This window comes from Rana temporaria, chromosome 3, assembly GCF_905171775.1.
Source record: "Rana temporaria chromosome 3, aRanTem1.1, whole genome shotgun sequence".
In the NCBI taxonomy this organism is placed as follows: Eukaryota; Metazoa; Chordata; class Amphibia; order Anura; family Ranidae; genus Rana; species Rana temporaria.
Genome location: NC_053491.1, coordinates 76,976,652 through 76,997,521, shown reverse-complemented (window position 1 = coordinate 76,997,521; position 20,870 = coordinate 76,976,652). Strand labels below are relative to the sequence as shown.

The following is a 20,870-nucleotide window of genomic DNA, read 5'->3' as shown; positions in this document are numbered from 1 at the left end:
TTACAAATTAGTATTCTGTCGTACAGGAATTTTCATTAGTGTAGTAAACTCTATTTTTGATATGTGACTAGCATGCAAAAAAAATGGCGGATCATTGATCCGATAATCTCATTGTGTGTACCAGGCATAATACTGTCACTCAGACGAGAATGCAAACAGGAACAAGGTTTTTGAAAAATTCACAAACTGATAAGATTTACATTTAGCTGTTCCTTTTCACAAGTTTTTATATATATATATATAGCTTATGGATCCTCTTTAAAGCAAGACTAGTGCTTTTGTCAGACAATGATCAAAGATTATAGAAGCTGCTATAATACATACCACAGTTCACTGAACAGAATAGGCAATAATGATGCATTAATCCTCTTCAGTAAAATTTGTAAAGTATTTTATTTTCTTGATGTGAAAAATAATTAGAACACATGAGAAGACAACTGCAGTATAGAGTAAAGAAAGGCACACTTACCCATGCACTGCTATATATTATACAGCAGGTAAGGAAGCATTGAGAATACGAACAGACTCAGGTTTGAAATTGACGAATGCTCTCCTGGGCATTTAGATCTGTAGCTCTTTGAATTGCATGCTCAAGCATTTAATCATAAAATAATGCGCCAATTTTATTGATGAGAGTCTCAAACTACCGGAGAAAAAAAAACTTTATGTGATGTGAAGAATAAATTAAGAGTTGAAGATCCGAGTACTGAGCTATCTAGAAATCACTTTTATCTAGTTTATGTTCAGATTTTTTTTTGCAGAAAGTGCTAAGAGGGAAAAAAAAAAAGCCTGTCCGTGTCCAACAAGAAACATCCAAGCTTTGTGCGAGTCAGTTCTACAGGGAATATTTTAGCACTGAGGCAGTAATTTCAGTGAGTGTAGGTGACCACTAGGGATACCTCCCTTCATTGGACATTAAGCAGAAAGGCAGATACTTTTACATGCAAGGTGCCCTAATGCTCCCCCCCACACAAAACTACATTTAAAACGTTTTTGAAGATCAGTTCTAATTTTTTAGTCTTCCACAGGAAAAGTTTGTAACTTCTTTGACAAAATAAGCTTTTATCTTGCAGATGGCATTGAAGATGCCAATACAGTCCGAAAGTAGCCGTGTTTAATACTGTAATTGTCAATTGAAAAAAAAAAAAAAAAAATCCCTCTTTATCAGCCTATAATATTAACCACTTTGGCTCCGGAAGGTTTTACCCCCTTCCTGTGCGAGCCATTTTTGGGATACGGCACTGCTTTAAATGACAATTGCGTGGTGGTGCAACGCTGTTTCCAAGCAAAATTGATGTCAATTTTTTTTCCTCACAAATAGAGTTTTCTTTTGGTGGTGTTTGTCGCCTCTGCAGTTTTTATTTTTTGTGCTATAAAACAAAAAAGTACTGACAATTTTGAAAATTTTTTACTTTCTGCTATATAAACACATCCAATAAAAAAAAGATCTCACTCCCAAGATGCAAGTGGGACTATGGTCTACATAGTCTGGGATGAGTAGTGTACATGACCACATCGAACATCTAGCCCAGGGATCCTCAAACTACGGCCCTCCAACTGTTGCAGAACTACACCTCCCATGAGGCATTGTAAAACACTGACATTCACAGACATGACTAAGCATGATGGGAATTGTAGTTCCTGAACAACTGGAGGGCCGTAGTTTGAAGACCCATGGTCTAGCTAGCTCATTTCAAAGAAATTGAAGCGAGTGGGAAAACAAAGAACAATTTTGGGAGCCCACAGGGTTATCTTGCAAGGAGGCAAAAAAACAAAACAAACAAACAGTACGTAGTTTTCTTAAAAAAATTGATTACAGGGTCATTGAAGGATACGTTTACCTTTTGTAATATGTTACATCCTTATTCAGGGTGTAACATGTTACAGATACATCAACCCCATTCCCCCAGTCTTACAGCTAGCAAAGTATCCCCTCCACTAGCTGTCAATCTGCAAAAAAACTTGGCCATGAGGGGCTCCGCCCGCCCAACCATTGCATCCATTTACAGTGTTCCATGAACGGGAAAACTACAATGTCTGACAGCCTTTGGTGCTGCCGAGCGCTGCGGTAGTTCATCAATTCCTTCTGTCACAGTGTTACTGCCTAGCTATTTTGAAGGTACAGACCATCTGCAGGACCGTGGAGTTACACCCAGGATCTGGTGATGCTTTAAAGCAATGCAATTTATTTTATTTTTTGTAAAAGGTAAAATTGTGTATGCGTGTGGATTATTTTTGCAAAAAAGTATATTTAGTTTCATTTTAAGGGTTTAATGCTCTGCTACTGTAAATCAAAGCTGTATCCAGTGATTGACAATCACCATTTACAATTATTAAAACATAAAATAAACCAAAATCACACATTTCTTAAAAGGACCTAAATAATCATGATGTGGTTTAAATTCTGGTCCCATCCTAATCTGTTAAAGAGCGTTCAAACTTTGTGCTTTAAGACTGCTATGCCTTGGAATTGAATTAGTTACACATATGTTCTATATGGATATCAGGATTTGCAGACATACAATCGATTAGAGTGAGACTGCTCTGTCAATAATAGAGGTAAGATGCATGGAAATTGTGCATTTTTATTTCATGTGTGGTATGATATTTTATTTTCTATACAATAAAAGACAGATCACCATGATTAAACCTTTAAACACGACTATACATTTATGAGTTACAGAATTTAACACTGTAATATTGCATTTGATAAAAAACTTATGAAAGGTTGTTTCTATAAAAAAAAAAAACAACATAATGTTGCTTTGTTCTTCATCATAAAATACCAAGTCTAAGGAAAACAATTCCATATAAACATGCAGTGGCTCTTAAAAAATAAAACATGAAATCAAGTTTCAGATTCCAGGTTTTAGTTGCATCATCTGTGATTCTAGTGGCAGCCACATGATCCCACCACCATGTTTCTATACTTCTTTAATATAACATTGGAACTGTCGTCAAAATACAAGACAGAGATTCCCTGAAGTTCTTTAGGGACACAACATGGCTTTGGAACAGTTTCAGGATTAATGAAGTGAACCAAGGTCTGAACAATTGCGTGATTAGTGGCATTCATGTAAGAGTTGAGTGGAAAAGCACATTCTCCTTCACAGTAGTAAGCGGCATATCCTTCTGGGGCGATTATCCAATCTTGCCAGCCAAGGTCACGAAAACTCACATACAGTTCATGCTTTTTGCAGGCCTGTTTTAAGAATCGGTGCCCACTATTACTAGGGCTGCTACCCATAAAGCTCTCTGTAATATTGACTAATGGAACGTTTTTTTCCTTTACTGCCTTTTTATCTTGGTTTCTATGTTTACTGCTCACAGAACGAATATTACGTAGGTGAATTGTTGCAGTTTTAAAAAATGCGACCATAAATGGCTGCTTCTCCTGTGGTCCATTTCTGTCAACTAGACCCACTGATTGAGGTTTAACACTTTTCCTCCCCAGAGTTTCTATTCTCATTTGTAGTCCAAGGTTGTCCTGAGGATTAACTACCCAATCATTGCTTGATGCAGTAATGTCAAATGTCAACCATCCACTTTCTTCACCTGGCTGGATTAATTGGCTGTCCAGCTTTAACAGCCGACTAGTATGTTCCCGAAGCACTTGGTAGATGCTGATCCGGTAGGTTTCATTATGGTTGGTTGGATCTTTATATATGCGCAACTCAGCTGCCATCATTTGCTCTCCAACTGGAACATCAGCAAGATCAAACCTAAACTCTTTGCTGTAGCACTGGTGACAGAATTTGGTGTCATTCTCCATTAGGTTAACAAAACTCATGACAAAATCTGCATCAGCAAGAAAGTGGTTTTCATGAAGATGGACAAGGGAAGGATCATACTTGGTAAAAAAATTGAAGTACTGAAAATTATCTTTTCTCTCTTCATTGATACTTATTGAATTGTAGAGATTCATCATGAATATTGGTGCAGAGGTCTTCTTCTCATGCAAGTAAGGTCTTGGTCTATGGGGCAAGCCTAAAATAGATAAAATCTCTCTCTGCATCTCTCTGCGTTCAGGGTTCTGTAGCCGCCACTTGACAAAGCTGGAGTGCACATCATCTTTAACCATTCCATCTGATGTTATGAGTTTCATAGAAAAGTAGAAAAATATGAATATGACGGTTCTTCTGCTGCTGCCAACCTCAACAGTCATTTCCATAGGGCCTTACTGTAATAGAGAGAGAACATGCAATGAAAACTCAAATCGAAGGCATAAAAATTCAGTGCCACCTTAAAAATACATTTCTTAGAATAGATATCCTGGTTTTGTTGGAAAATTTGCGGCATTTGTCAATGGACTTTTGTTCATTTCAAGAAGTTTTTACATTCCCATGTCTTCAGGACATGGGAATGTAAAAACTCCAGGAAGACTATCTAAAAAAAAAAAAAAAAAAAAAAAAAAATGTATTTTTCTTACAGGACATATATGATCCTCGCTTCTGGGTCTCATGCCAAGTGACTGCCCTATTGCATAGTAACCACAGGTGGTTACCAGCTTGGCACGGGCACCAGAGAACACCTCATGTCTTTCCTCAATGAATTTAAGGCATTCTCTGATTGGATAAGGTGAATAGTATGACATCACTGCATGCTTCTCCACCTAGTCCAGAGTACAAGAATGCGTTGCCTTGCATTTTTCTCAATGAATACATTCTACAAATGATGCCCATACAGAGTGATTAACCCACTGTATTCACTATGCATCCCAGGTATGGGGTGTGGAAGACAGCGAGGATCACTGTAGTAACAGTGCTTATAACAGTGATTCTCTGCTTCCACTGGATTAGCCAGGTAGGGAACGTGTATATTTGCATTGGTTCAAGCTAGAACATACCTGGAAGTCAGCTTTAATACATTTCTGGAGTGAAGGAACAGCTACTGGAGTTTAATACCATTGGGACCACGCGTTTATGTTGTGGAGGAAATCTGGTTTACTGAACTACAAGAAGAGTCCAATTCAGACATGTATACACTGGATTAATTCTTATGTTCGGACAATTGTGGCTGCTTTTCCTGGAATCAACGTTCTAAACATTATACATGTGGACTGCACTGATTGCACTTTTTTTAGTGCAGCTTTCCGATTTGCACAATGTTAGCTGCTTTTCACACATCTATACTGTTACAATTTTTACATATAGAAATGTTTAATTATATGTAAATACACAGAAGTCATATATGAAGTGAAACTGCCATTGTAAGTGACGGAAGCTTACATTTCTACATACAAGAATTTTGTCTGTAAAGCACTGTAAAAAAACGATCAGAATATCGTTCCACAAAATATAATCTGATCGTTTATTTTTGACCAAAATGTTTTGATGAAGTTTGTTCCCCCATATGATACCAGATCATATGATTTTTCTTTGACCAGTACAGTTTTCATCTGAAAATACAATATAAATACATTGCATCACTTCCGAATTTTTATTCTGTCGTATGAGAATTCATATACTTTAGTACCCTATTCATTTTCGATATGGAGGCTAAGCATGCAAAAATAAAAAGATGATCATTCGTTCGATAATCTCAATGGGGTAGATTCACAAAGGAGATACGACGGCGTATCTCCAGATACGCCGTCGTATCTCGGAGTCTGGCCGGTCGCATCTATGCGCCCGATTCTTAGAATCAGTTACGCATAGATTTCTGTTAGATCCGACCGGCGTAAGTCTCTTACGCCGTCGGATCTTAACTGCATATTTACGCTGGCCGCTAGAGGCGTGTACGCTGATTTACGCCTAGAATATGTAAATCAGCTAGATACGCGAACGTACGCCTGGCCGATGCAGTACAGTTACGCCGTTTACGTTAGGCTTTTCCTGGCGTAAAGTTACCCCTGCTATATGAGGCGTATATGCGGCGTACCAATGTTAAGTATGGCCGTCGTTCCCGCGACGAAATTTGAAAAATTAACGTTGTTTGCGCAAGTCGTCCGTGAATGGGGCTGGACGTCATTTACATTCACGTAGAAACCAATGACGTCCTTGTGGCGTACTTTGGAGCAATGCACACTGGGAAATTCCATGGACGGTGCATGGGCCGTCCGTGAAAAACGTCAATCACGTCAGGTTAGGGTTAATTTACATAACACATGCCCACCTCTTCACAATTTGAATTAGGCGGGCTTACTCCGGCCTATTTACGCTACGCCACCGCAACTTTCTTTTGAGAATACGGCACTTGCCTTTAAAAGTTGCAGAGGCGTAACGTAAATAGGATACGTTACGCCCGCACAAAAATACGCCATTCTACGTGAATCTACCCCATTGTGTGTACCAGGCTTAAGGATGGCAGATTTGGTAAAATGCAGATTACCAAGCTGCATCTGTGTCCACCCCCCCACTATTGTCCATTGGGGAACTTAGAGGGAAATCCTCCATTGGTTATAGGTGGAAAGACCTCTACACTGTTCTTAAAATAATGAAACCTTCCATGTGCGCATGACGATGAGAGCAATGGAAGGCCTTAAACAGTGTTCTTTTTAAATGCTTGCCGACTGCCTCACGCACTTAAACGTCAGAAGAATGGCACAGGCTGGCAATTTCTTTGAATCTGCCGCCTAGCGTGCGGGCTCGCCGTGGTCTCCGTGACCATGCCCGCGGGACTCGATGTTTTCTGCGATCAGGTCACAGAATGGCAGAACGGGGGGATGCCTTTGTAAACAAGGCATCTCCCTGTTCTGCCCAGTGACAGGACACTGATCGTCTGCTCCCTCTCATTGGGAGCAGCGATCAGTGTCCTGTAACAGTAAGCCCCATCCCCACACAGTTACAATCACTCCCTAGGACACACTTAACCCCCTTCCTAGCCCCCTAGTGGTTAACCCCTTCCCTGCCAGTCACATTTATACAGTAATCGGTGCATTTTTATAGCACTGATCGCAGTATAAAGGTAAATGGTCCCAAAACAGCGTCAAAAGTGTCCACCATAATGTCGCAGTCACGATAATAATTGCTGATCGTCGCCATTACGTTCCCCTATTTTGTAGAGGTTATAACTTTTTACCAAAAATATGAAGAATGCGTTTTGGCCTAAACTGGAGAAAAAAAATGTTTTTTTTTTATATATTTTTTGGGGGATATTTATTATAGCAAAAAGTAATATAGCTTTTTTTCAAAATTGCCACTCTATTTTTGTTTATAGCGCAAAAAATAAAAAACACAGGAGGTGATCAAATACCACCAAAAGAAAGCTCTATGGGCCAGATCCACAAAAACCCGGCGCAACGTAACTTTTTCAATTTAAGTTACACCGCCGGAAAATTTCTACCTAAGTGCCCGATCCACAAAGCACTTACCTAGAAATTTTCGGCTGTGTAACTTAAATCCGGCCGGCGCAAGGCGTTCCTAATTTAATGGGGTGAGTCCCATTTAAATTAGGCGCGCTCCCGCCGTACTGCGCATGCTCACGACATCATTTTCCCGACGTGCTTTGTGCGGTTTTACGTTGCACCGGGTTTTGAGAATAGCGACGGGCGTAAAAAAAAAAAAAATACGAGTTGCGGCGGAAAAAAAAAAATTGAAAAAAAAAAAGAAAAAAAAGACGGCGACGCGGGATAGAAGGGTCTACTTTTACCTAATATTGCGACGGCAAACTAATACTTACGGAGAAAAAATGAAGAGTAAAAGCTTCGTGGATCTCCGTAAGTGCCAATTTGCATAGCCGAAGCGGCACTTCAATGAGAAATGCCCCCAGCGGCGGCTGCGGTACTGCATCCTTAGATCCGACAGTGCAAGTCCCTTACACATGTCGGATCTTCTGTCTATATATGTGAAACTGATTCTGTGGATCAGTTCCACAGATAGAAACAGGGATACAACGGCGTATCAGTAGATACACCGTCGTATCCCTTTTGAGGATCTGGCCCTATTTGTGTGAAAAATCTTGTTTGGGAGCAACATCGCACAACCGCGCAATTGTGAGTTAAAGCGACGCAGTGCCGAATCGCAAAAAGTGGCCCTGTCATTTGGCAGCCAAATCCTCCAGGCCTGAAGAGGTTAAAGAAAGGATTGCTTTTCTTGAATTGTTTTTAGAGTTGTGTGACATTTAGAAGCAAGAGTTTTTTTTTTTTTATTCATTCAAAAAGTTTAGTGCTCTGCCCCAGATTTAGGTACTACTAGGAGGAAAAAAAAGCACATTGTTCGTATAGTCTGTAAAACAAACTTCAGCAAGATTCCCAAGAACATTATTTGGGCTTCAATGCTTTTTGTGCCTGCGTATTTTCACATTCGCATCTGTTGCCTTGAACTGCAAATTTGATGTCACAACCACAATACTGCTTTTATGACTAAACTGAAAACATCAACATCTGTTCACACATTACTAGGATGAGCTACCATCCAATGGCTAATCACAAGGCCTGGAATCATTGTGTATTCAGAAGCAAAGTATTTACACATTGCATCTCATTAAATACATTCCCATGGAGTTAGACGTTGTAATGTATCTTCTTTGTGCTTTTTTTCCCTTGGCCTCTCCATTTCCATGATCCTGTAATCCACCCAGTAAAGGAGTAAGATCATGTGAAGCTTCATTTGAATGAGCCAGTGACCTTGGCTATGCACAGCTCAGTTTATTCAAAAATCAAGCTTCTGTGCAGTGAAATAGCTTTACAATGTTTCAATAGCAATGTCTTGGAGGAAAATATAATGATGTAAAGAACAATTCAATCACTAAGTAGGTTGCTTCCTATCAACAAATGAACGTTATATATCAAAACAGATTTTTGTAGAAAGGTCTTTAGTTACACTAGGAAAGTTTAATTGTTACTCAACTTTCTCCTACCTATTGTATGTGTGTATAAAAAGGACAAAACAATAAAAACACAAATCAAGCACTGCCACCCTTCATTGTGTACTGACAGATTTCCAAACACGGATCATTCAGATTCAAACTAGGTTGATACACTGACCAGTATTACACATGTTAAATAATACACCTATTAACTGAAGTGTTTATGTGGGTATAGATAGGATTCAAATTTATTTTTGCTACCTGTGTCCAATTGGGGAGATTTTCCTTCATGTTCTGTTCCAGAGACGCAACAGAAAACATGAGGAAAGCTGTACAAAGTAAGGGGAATCCTCCTTTTAAAGGGGTTGCAAAGGTTCGTTTTTTTATTTTCTAAATAGGTTCCTTTAAGCTAGTGCATTGTTGGTTGAATGAATGAATGAATGAATGAATGAATGAATGACTTGTATAGCGCAACTCATGCGAACTGAATCGCCTCTGGGCGCTTTTTCCAGCCAGAGTCTGCTTGGCTGGTGCGGTCATTTTACCCCATAGGATAGTGACACGCTAGTGACACAGTCATACACACAGATATACATATATATACTGGGTCAATTTGGACAAGATCCAAATTTACCTACCAGCATGTCTTTGGAGTGTGGGAGGAATTCGGAGTACCCGGAGGAAACCCACGCATGCACAGGGAGAACATGCAAACTCCAGGCAGATGGTGTCGTGTTCGGGATTCGAACCAGCGACCCTTTTGCTGCTAGGCGAAAGTGCTACTCACTGCACCACTCTGCATCACGTACCTTTTCCTTCGATTTGTCTTCTAAATGTTTTTTTCTCTTTGTCTGAATTATCACTTCCTGTTCCTCCTCAGTAAGCTGTTCTGATCGACTTTCCACCGCTCGGATGATGGGGGAAAGTTTACTGATGAGAAACAGGAAGTGAGAAATTCAGACAAAGAAAAAAAAATTTAGAAGGGAAAAATTCGAAGGAAAAGGTTAGTGAACCAACAATGCACTAGCTTAAAGGAACCTATTTAGAAAATAAAAAACAAACCTTTACAACCCCCTTTAAAAAAGGGACACAAAAGGCATAAATATATATTTTTTTTAAAATAACAAACATGTTATACTTACCTTACCACTGTGCAGCTCGTTTTGCACAGAGTGTCCCCGAATCCGGTCTTCTGGGGTCCCTCGGCAGCTGTCTCGGCTCCTCCTCGCAAAAGCTTTCCACCTTCATGCGAGCGAGCTCGCATGGTGGAAAGCTTTTGCGGGCGCGCTCCCGTGATACAGCGGTGGGCATAGCCGCCGACTGTATCACTCGGACCCGCCCCCGGCGCGCCACGTCATCGAATGTGATTGACAGCAGCTCCAGCCAATGGCTGCGCTGCTATCAATCCGTCCAGCATAGCCAATCAACGGCCAGGCTGGGAAACGAAGAAGATCACAAGGATGCGCACGGGACTTTCGAGGGGTGAGGTAAGTAAAAACGGGGGTTCGGGGGGGGCGGTACAGTCGGATGTTTTTTCACCTTAATGCATAGGATGCATTAAGGTGAAAAAACATTTACCTTTACAACCCCTTTAAACTCTTTTCACCATTTGAAAATGTATCCTTATCTCCGTTTATGGTAAACACAAAAATGTGGGGTTTCACAACACTTTGTTTTGGTTACAATGGTCACCACGGAAGACAGAGGGCAAATCTAAGGCTGGATTCACACCTATGCATTTTTAATGCTTTTTGCATATTTGCACTACAGAACGGGTTTCATAGGAAACCATATTAAATGGACTGTAGTACAAAGCTGCAACATGCAAAAAGCACTAAAAATGCATAGGTGTGAATCCAGTCTAAAATTAAGTTGACTGATGTTAACCCTTCCATTCAAAAAATGCATTTTGGCTGCATATAGACTTTAAACCGATTTCAGAGAGTTCAATTCCCGGAATTACATTTTATCATGTATGTAATAAACATATTTCACCAGCAAATGCTTCCACCATGAGATGATCATGGTAGTAAATTTGTTGGCATGACATAAAATAATTTTGGTAAAGGGGTGGCAAAAAATATAATATTATATCTTAATATATTAATCAGATTGCCTTTGAATGCATGTGTGTATTGATGCATTTGGAAAGTATAAACCAGAATGCTGCCTTTCAGTATTTGAAGGAGTCCATGCAGGCAGTTTTCTTCATTCTTTGCAGTCTAGTAATGAGTGCCATGAGCCATTTTTTTTACACCTTAAAACATTCAGAGTTTTCTTCTTTTTTTTTTATACCTCCATGTTAGTATTATTTAGTTCTGGACTATAGGTAACCCAGTAGTATAGTTAGGTTTTGTGCTGCCCTAGGCCTGACTAAACTCATGCACCCCCTAATTTAAATATGGCCCACCCCTTCCTGTTTAAGACCCGCCCTGAAATTTTTGAGATGGGACACTAGTTCTGAGGGCCTGGTGGGGGGGGGGGAATGGATTCCCCTAATTTGCATGGATTTCGTCTCACTTCCAGTTTGGCTATGTGGCAGGAAGTGAAGGGAAAAACCTGAAATGGGACAGTGACGGTAACAAATAAACTGACGGGCTATAGAATGAAAAAGTGTTGCCTATAGTTCTACTTTAACCACTTCCATACCAGGCACTTATGCACCTTTCTGCCCAAGCCAATTTTCAGCTTTCAGCGCTGTCACATTTTAAATGACAATTGCGCTGTCATGCTACACTGTACCCAAACAATTTTTTTAATAATTTTGTTCCCACAAATGGAGCTTTCTTTTGGTGGTATTTGATCACCTCTGCGATTTTTATATTTTGCGCAACAAATAAAAAAAAAAAAAAAAAAAAAGGACAGAAAATTTGGAAAAAAATACGTAATTTTTTCTGTTAATTTTTTTTGTAAATAAGTATGTTTTCTTCAATTACGGGCACCGATGAGGCGGCACCGATGAGACGGCACTGATAGGTGGGCACGGATAGGCACTGAGAGGTGGCACTGATGACATTGCTGGGCATCACTTGTTTATCCCATATTGTGCCCATGTTGCCAGTCAGTTCCCATTCGTGGGCACTGATTGGCATCTATTCTTTTTTTTGTTATTGTTTTTTATTGTTTTTTATTGTTGCCCCCTTCCCTGGTGGTCCTGGCGGCTTCCCTGGTGGTCCAGTGTGGGTATCCGAGGGGGGGCTGCGCTAATAAACAATCAGCGCGAACCCCCCATCAGGAGAGCCGCCGATCGGCTCTTTTCTACTCGCATCTGTGAGACGCGAGTGGAGGAAGAGCCGATCAGCGGCTCTTCCTGTTTACATCGTGATCAGCCGTGATTGGAAATGGCTGATCATGTGGTAAAGAGCCTCCGCCGGAGGGTCTTTACCGAGATCGGAGATGCAGGGTGGCAGACTGACACCTCGCATCACAGATCGCCACGCTGCGCACCCCCACGGGCACACGCTGGCATGTTATCCTGCTGGACGTCAATAGATTACAGGATTACACAACCACTTCCCGGACGTCAATTTACTATTGACCGGGCGGGAAGTGGTTAAGCACAAATTTCTGAAAATTTTATGGAGAGGATTAAGAACATATAATCATGCCAATGGTGCAGCAGAAACATATAGCACAGTGAGGAAGGTTTGTGCTCCAGCCCCCCCACAGTTGCGGAATGCCGATCACCCACATACCGGAAGCAGTTCAGCCGCTTTATAGGGGCGTTAGACAAATTAGTCTAACAGTGTAGCGGGGACTTTTTTTGTGCTGCCCCCTTGCAAAGTGTTGCCCTAGGCCTGGACTTGTTGACCTAGGCCAGGATACAGCATTGAGGCAACCACAGCCAGAATTCCCACCATGAATGACGGGAAAGAGAGATTTTACTTTAATACCACTGGGATTTGTATTGCTTTATGATGTTCAGGAGGCACACTTATATCAGAAAGAGAGCCAGTATGGGAGAAGTCCTGCTCTGCCTAATGGATGTGTATTTTATTTTATAATTACAGAGAATACAGCGTGAGGAGTGGGAACACCTTAAGGTGGGTAAAAACACCCAAAACTTTAAGGTGGCAGGATCAGAATTTTCAACGATGTCAGGGGGATCTTGACAATAGGGAGTGATATATAAAAGGGAAGCGTTGAGTTAAGCCAGCCGTACACCGTTTGAATCTTGGCCGGTTCATCAGAAGCCAGCCGAGATTCAAACCATTAATGGGCAGGCAGAATGTAGCAAGTTGATCGATCAACTTTGGTACAACCAGCCTGCCAGATTCACTTCTGACTATCAAAAGTGGCTGCTATAGCCGATAGCGACAATTGCCTTCTAAAACCCTCCTGCCGGGAGAAGACAATGGCTCAGCTGAAAGGCCCCACCCCTCCCCAACATCATGGCCGAGTTTGACAGCTGGTTTCTTTCCCTGCATGCAGTTACAATACATGACAGTTTCACATACTGTGTGGATTTTGCAAGTCTCACGATCTGCTGCCTGTGAAACTCCCCCCTCTCCTCTATCGGTGCCCATGAGTGCTACCAATCAGTGCAGCCTATCAGTGTCAAATGCTGCTTTTAACTGCCCATCAATGCTGCCAATCAGTATAGTCTATCAATGCCAATCAGTGCCCATCAGTGCTGCCTATAAGTGCAGGGATGGGAAGATGGACTCTGCAGCCAGGCACATTGTCCATGGGGAAGGGGGGGGGGTGGCCTAGTGGGGCATAACTAAAACATGTTAATGTTTATTAATGCCACATGCCAATCCTTAGTATAAAATAGGTAATCACCACACTACTATTTACTATAAACTACTGGAGATAAAATAAAAAAAAGTGTCAGTAAAAGACTTGCCACTAAGCACTGTTGTGTGTTCCCACACCACAAAAATAAAAAAAGTGCAGCGCTAATTTACTAATCAATAACGTAATAATGGTGGAACCCTCCAATGTATGGAAACCTCAATATTACCACAATACCGGTCTCTGTGATATGTAACATCACATATAATTAAAATCAAACTGAAAACAAGACATACCAAATGAAAACTTAGCAGGTATGGTGGAAACACCTCTTCAGATAATTGCAATACAAATTAAACTTCAAGTGCAACAACTTTTTAGTGTGGGAGGTTCAAACCATTATAGCACTTTGGAATTTTTATTTTTTAGATTGTTACACTTAATTTTATATGTTTTAGTTACTATTATAAATGTGACATATTGCACCTGAAGTAAATTTTCCACCTCCCCTGCCAAATCTGTCTTTATGGACCTTTCTCACTGGTGTGCAGTCATGTTGAAATAGGAAGGGGCCATCCCCAAACTGTTCCCACAAAGTTGAGAGTATGAAATTGTCCAAAATGTCTTGGTATGCCGACACCTCAAGGAGTTCCCTTCAATGGAACCAAGCCCAACCCCTAAAAAACAACCCCACACCATCAATCCCCCCTCTACCAAATGATCTGGACCAGTGCAAATAGAAAGGTCCATAAAGACATGGATTAGCAAGTTTGGGGTGGAGAAACCTGACTGGCCTGCACAGTCCTGACCTCAACCTAATAGAACACCTTTGGGATGAATTAGACAGGCCTTCTTGTTCAGTATCAGTGCCTGACCTCACAAATGTGTGCGTATAAAGGCAGGCGCCACAATACACACAAAATATATATATATATATACACACACACACACACACACGTTTGAGCTTTGGCGTGCACACCCTAATGCAATAGACTGTGCGCGCCTATGCTCCCTCCTCATTGGACAGATGGACAGCAGCGGGAGCCATTGGCTCCCACTGCTCCAATTTAAAATGTATGACATAGGAGAGGGGGTGGGGCCAAGTTCTGCTGTCAGTGTGAATGGACGCAGCAGCCAGACTCGGGAGTGAGTACTCACAGGTGCCCCCTATTAAAAATAGCTTTTCGTGGGGGCACCTGCCAAAGAGGAGGGGCCTGGAGCACCGGCAGTGCACTAGGGGCGGATCCAGGGGGCGACAGGGCAATTGCTACCCCGAGAAATCTGTTGCGGGCCGGGGCGGATGAGCTCTGTTGGACACTCAGAGCGGGTGGCTCCGCGGGCGGATGATAGAATGAGCAGCTCGGTTTGTGAGCGGGCAGGTGAGAGAGCGGATTGGCTGGGCTTCCGGGTGACTGTGTGTGTGGGTGGGTGTGTTACGAGACATGAGAGAGCAGGCTAGGTGTGTGTGGGCAGCTGGTCAATCAGCGAGCCAATGGGCAGGGGAGCAGAGAGATGACATCATCATCTCCCACCAGCCCGCATCCCTGCGGTAACTTCCACCCTCACTGTGCAGGCAGTGTGGGCAGCAGACAGATTACATTATCTCTCTGCTGCCTAACCCTGGGACAAAGAAGCAAGAGATCAGCAAAACACCACCCTACCTGGTAAGGGACAACCCGCAAGGTGTGGCACGAGACAATCCACAAGGTGTGGTAAGTGACAATCCACAAAATGTGGCAAGTGACCATCTGCATCTGGTGGCAGGCAAATGACAATCCCCAATGTGTGGCAGGTGACGTGGCAAGTGACATGCTCAGGGCTCCCACTGATTCTGCATTATGGCGAGTTGAACCACTTCATTATATATTACAATGTATTAATAGAAATAATGCGCTTCAATCATCCTGACACCATAACAACCATGGTGCCGTGATAATTGAAGCACTAACACCAGCTATTTCCCCAGATAAATTGCCTGCAAAAAACATTTTCTGGCAGTGCCCCTCCCGAGACTAGACTCTGTATCCGCCCCTGTGGTGGACCCCAGAAGAAGAGGATCGGGGCTGCTCTGTGCAAAACCATTGCACAGAGCAGGCAAGTATAGGCAAGTTATTCTATTTTTTTTTTTTAAACAAAGCTTTAGTAACACTTTAAGCAGGAGTACCTTTATCACAAATCTTTAGAAAGTTGCCACAGTATTTTCCACTTTAGGGTTTTTATAACATACATATTTAAAGAAGCAATTTGGCACTGGTAGATTGCAAATCCCCAAACTCTCTAGCTACAGTACCTAATGTTTTCTTATACTGAAATCATTATATATGATTTTCATGTGTGAGCCACAAGGGAACATTTGGCTGCCCTGTGTACATAGCCTTAAAATAGAACACTACCTGTAATGCCGGGTACAGACAAGCAAACATGTACGATGAAACCGGTCCGTCGGACCGTTTTCACCGTACATGTCTGCCCGGGGATTTCTGTATGGTGGCTGTACTCACCATCATACAGAAATCCGCGCGTAAACAATACGCGGGGTGTGTCCGCGCCGTCGCCGCGACGATGACACGGCGACGTGGGCGGGCCTGCCAGTTAAATGCTTACACGCATGCGTCGAAGTCATTCGACGCATGCGAGGGATGGCGGGCTCTCGGACATGTACGGTAGGTCTGTACAGACGACCGAACATGTCCGAGGGGACAGGATTCCAGCGGGCTGTTTTAAAACAAGCCCGGAAATATTTGCCCGCTGGGAAAAGGCCCGGCGGGCAAATGTTTGCTGGAATCCTGCCCGCTCGCGCCTACACACGACCGAACATGTATGCTGAAACTGGTCCGCGGACCAGTTTCAGCAGACATGTTCGGTCGTCTGTACGGGGCCTAACAGTCCTGCTACATGTTGTGGTTAATCACATAGCACCAAGAGCAGTGGTATGAGCAATCATGCAATTACAGTATACCTACATATAAAAAAAAAAAAAAAAAATCAATTAGGCTAGCTATCTCACACTAGTTTTATGGGAAAGATGTTCAATGTGATAATGTATGCAATTGCTCCAATACACTATTCTGTATGTATGTATGTATGTATGTATGTATGTATGTATGTATGTATGTATGTATGTATATATATTTTTTTTTTTTTTCTGACATTACCGACAGCAGTGATTATATATATATATATAAAAAAATAAAAAAAAAATGTGCAAGTTATACTTACATTTTGTTTGCAGATTGCACTGATGGTGATCACTGTAAGGAATCAGAGAAAATGGTTGTGTAATAAGTCTTGAGCAATTGAAACGTTGTCCCAGTATTTTCTGATGATGTTGCAGGTCAGGCTACATCATTGTTTCCTCTTCTCCAAAAACAGAGCTTCTAAATGCAGATACAGGCAAGGTTTCTTTTGTGCAGAGGTTTTGCAAGAATCTCCAGGGCACCAGTTGAGATAAGTAGTTACCTACACGAGATGAAGATTGGTCTCAAGTCACAGGGATTCCAGTTTAGCGAAGTTCTTTGAAGAAGGTGGTAAATCAGCTTTGTACTGATCCAGGATATATGTAAAAGAAAATATGAAAATGACAAACTTTAAAAAAAGGGTCAGAGTGGTCCTGTGTGTAAGTGGGAATCTTGAAAAGGAAAACATTGACACACCTTTGTAGACCCTAAACAGTGAATTCCCCTCTGTAATCAGTAGGGGTGATTTCTAATTTGCATTCACATGCACAAAAACAGTAGGAAACAATGGAGACGCAATTGTGCATTTGTAGAACCATACAGTATTGTAAAACAGCAAACTGAACCATAAATTATAAAGTCGAACCTTAGCTTTCTTGAAAATACCAAATACATTATGGTCAGAGGAAATCACCTAGGATAAAAGGCAACATGTGCATGTCTATACCAATATGTATTTTGAGTTTAAGGGGTTGTAAAGGTTCCTTTTTATTTTCTAAATAGGTTCATTTAAGCGAGTGCATTGTTGGTTCACTTACCCTTTTCCTTTCCTTTGATTTTCCTTCTAAAAGTTTTTTCTTCTTTGTCTGCATTTCTCACTTCCTGTTTCTCCTTAGTAAGCTTGTGCCATCGTCGGAGCCGTTCTGGCTGGGGGTTAGTCAGTGTGCTCACCCCCTTCCTTGGGACTACATCCCTGTGGGGAGACGCTCTGTTCACACAGCGTCTCCCCACAGAGATGTAGTCCCAAGGGAGGGGGCGAGCACGCTTACTAACCCCCAGCCAGAACGGCTCAGATGATGGGGCAAGCTTACTGGAGGAGAAACAGGAAGTGAGAAATGCAGACAAAAAAAAAAAAACATTTAGAAGGGAAATCGAAGGAAAAGGTAAGTGAACCAACAATGCACTAGCTTAAAGGAACCTTTTTAGAAAAAAAATAAAATAAAATGAACCTTTACAACCCCTTTAAGTCCTCTATGAACTTCAACACATATAATCACTACTCAAGTGCATCATTCTAGTGACCACACCATGCCCAGCAACAAAAAAGTTTCCCGATTCCCAAGTATTAGGACACTGCCGGAGCTGATTCTGATGTCACTTGTAAACTGTGACCTACTTTTGTAAAGATGCACTCCTGATTCTGAATATTTGTTTGGTAAGAAATAGCCCCTAGCAAGATATGGGAGAATCCTGTCTCCTGGTTCTGCTGGACCTAAGCGCAGCCTTTGACACAGTAGACCACAAAATGTTACTGATGCGACTGGCCGAGGTAGCCAGAATCGCAGAAGGTGATTTACCATGGTTTTCCTCCTTTCTTGAAAACCGATCACAAACAGTGAAACTGGGATCTTTCACGTCGGAAAAACGCACGGTGCCATGTGGAGTCCCCCAAGGATCCCCCCTGTCGCCGGTGCTTTTCAACATCTATCTTCGCCCTCTCTTTGATATTATCAGTAGCCAAGAACTACTCTATCACTCTTATGCAGACGATACGCAACTGTATTTTCGCATCTGCAACAAAAAGGATCATCATCTCAGTTTAGAGAAATGTCTCTCAATAGAAAACTGGATGACTAAGAGTTATCTTAAACTCAACAGTTCCAAAACAGAACTTCTTATGTTTCACGCCAGCCGAAACAGTCAACTGGCAACAACCTGGACACCGCCGCCCATTCTGGGCCAAATCATCACCCCTAGCTCCAAAGTCAAAAGTCTAGGAGTCATTTTTGACACCTTCATGACAATGGACGCACAAATAGGGTCAGTAGTCAGCGGATCGCACCATTTGTTGCGCCTACTACGCAGACTTATTCCATTTATCCCCAAAGAAGACGTAGCAGTCGTGGTGGGAACAATCGTGAATTCCAGACTGGACTATGCTAACGCCCTTTACCTCGGGCTCCCAAAGTACCAAATCGCTCGTCTGCAAGTCGTACAGAATACGGCCGCCAGACTTGTGACTGGGAAAAGGACATGGGAATCAATCTCACCTTCGCTGAGAACCCTTCACTTGCTGCCAGTAAAAGACAGAATTGTATTTAAAGCACTCTGCCTGACACATAAGTGCATCCATGGGAAGGCGCCGCAATATCTTTGCGACAAGATAGAACCTCACAATTCTAATCGCGTTCTGCGATCCACTGACCAAAATCTGGTCAAGGTGCCAAAAACCAAATACAAGTCCAAAGGAGAAAGAAGGTTTGCTTTTCAAGGTCCGAGACTATGGAACGCTTTACCAACCAGCATTCGGTTGGAGGAAAACCACCTGACCTTCAGAAGACAGATCAAAACTCTGCTCTTTTGATGTCATGAGACACGAAACATCAAGCGCCCAGAAGCGATTCAGTTCGCATGTGCCGCGCTATATAAGTTTTTTCATTCATTCATTCATATGTTTGCACCTGACATCTGGTAAAATCATATTATTTTAGGTTTAAAAAGTACCTATTCTGGAGCTCCCTTTTGTCAAGTTGAAAAACCAAATACCTTTGACTAACAGAAGCATTGCGAGACAGCAGAAAAAACTATTTTAATCAGTCTTATCTATCTGATAGATGAGTGATGATCTAAGTATCAGCAAAGTAGAAGCACAAAGCTCATATGTACAGTGCAAATAGGACCTCCTCCACACAACTATACAAAAACATACATTCATAAAATTTAAGTTTTGTGTACTCATTGTAAATTCCATGTTTATTGAGGAACACAGTAATGGAGAAGCCTATACATTGGGTTATTCTGTGACGTTACAGACTTTCTACATACGTGTCCCTCAGCAAACTATAGAGAGATAATTGAAGGGGGACATGCATGCAGCTGTGCATGCAGGAGCCCATTAAGTACAGCTCCAATTCTCACCTGCTGAGATACATTGACTGATGGCAGATCTCACACATATTTACTATACAGTGACAGAAATCACCTGGATGTCAATACATGGCACGAAGGGGTACAAGAAAGGTAAACAGGGACTGGAGTTCTGACACTACTACAGTGATCACTGCCCACAAGATAACAACCATAACAGTGATCACAGCCAGCATGCAGCACAGAAATCCAGATTTTCTGGGATAAAAAAAAAAAAAAAGCCCTAAATAATGCTTCACATATACAGGTGATATTTGGGCTCTTGTTCCCTCCTATGAAGAATCTGTATCATAATCCCCAAGAGCCAATACATCTTTAAAATCTATTCAGCTTATAAAAAGCCGATTTTCAGTCAAGCAAAACTCAAATACCTCAAGGTCTCAAATATTTCTGGCACTCCATTAAACACGATTTTTTTGTTCCTCCTAATAGAGACAAAAACAAACACACACACACACACACACACACACACACACACACACAAAAATTAATGGATATGGTAGAATATAAATGAAACTAGATTCCACATCCCAGAGAACAAATCAGAATACCTTCCATATACAAGACATACAATCTCAACTTGACATAGCATGGTCATTAATAGATGGCCTTGAAAACAGGTCACATACTGTAGATATAGGTTTTGTATACAAGGACTTAAAAAAAAAAAATAAAAAAAATATAGGGGGATTATACTCCCAAAATAAATACTTTCAAACCATAAGCTGCGATTGAATCAAAGGGACATCATGGTCATACCTAATTTCTACTTATGAGGAACAAGTCTTTAATTAGACCAATTAATGAAAATCACTAGAATTGAATACACATGAAAATACTAGAATCAATCAGATAACTATTCTTTGTTTGGGTACAGTGTAGCATGTCCGCGCAATTGTCAAAGTGTGTCAGCGCTGAAAGCTAAAAATTGACCTGGGCATGAAGGGGGAGGAAGTGCCTGGTATGGAAGTGGTTAAAGTGGTACCCATGGGCGTCCGCAGAACATTTTCCGGGGGGGGGGGGCATAATTTTACAGTCACCTATGGTCCGCTTCTTTGACAA

At 41.7% G+C, this 20,870-nt stretch overlaps 1 protein-coding gene across 4 annotated transcripts; it reads right to left on the bottom strand.

Annotated features, from left to right (window-relative positions):
• Positions 1–2,166: 2,166 nt before the first annotated feature.
• On the bottom strand, positions 2,167–17,293 carry LOC120931390 (bone morphogenetic protein 7-like). 4 transcript variants are annotated; one of them, XM_040342784.1, is made up of 3 exons: positions 16,945–17,061; positions 16,705–16,862; positions 2,167–4,180 (listed from the first exon to the last, which is right to left on the bottom strand). In XM_040342784.1, the coding sequence occupies exon 3, from the start codon at positions 4,169–4,171 to the stop codon at positions 2,891–2,893; it is 1,281 nt and encodes a 426-aa protein (XP_040198718.1). In that variant the 5' UTR covers positions 4,172–4,180; positions 16,705–16,862; positions 16,945–17,061; the 3' UTR covers positions 2,167–2,890. The 4 variants fall into 4 exon arrangements, 3 of the variants coding, with proteins under 3 accessions (XP_040198718.1, XP_040198719.1, XP_040198720.1); XM_040342785.1 differs by having other exon boundaries at positions 16,949–17,061; XM_040342786.1 differs by lacking the exons at positions 16,705–16,862; positions 16,945–17,061 and adding an exon at positions 9,558–9,593.
• Positions 17,294–20,870: the final 3,577 nt, after the last annotated feature.

Coding starts and splice junctions, on each gene's coding strand:
- LOC120931390 (XM_040342784.1), bottom strand. CDS start 4,171: ATGGAAATGACTGTTGAGGTTGGCAGCAGCAGAAGAACCGTCATATTC.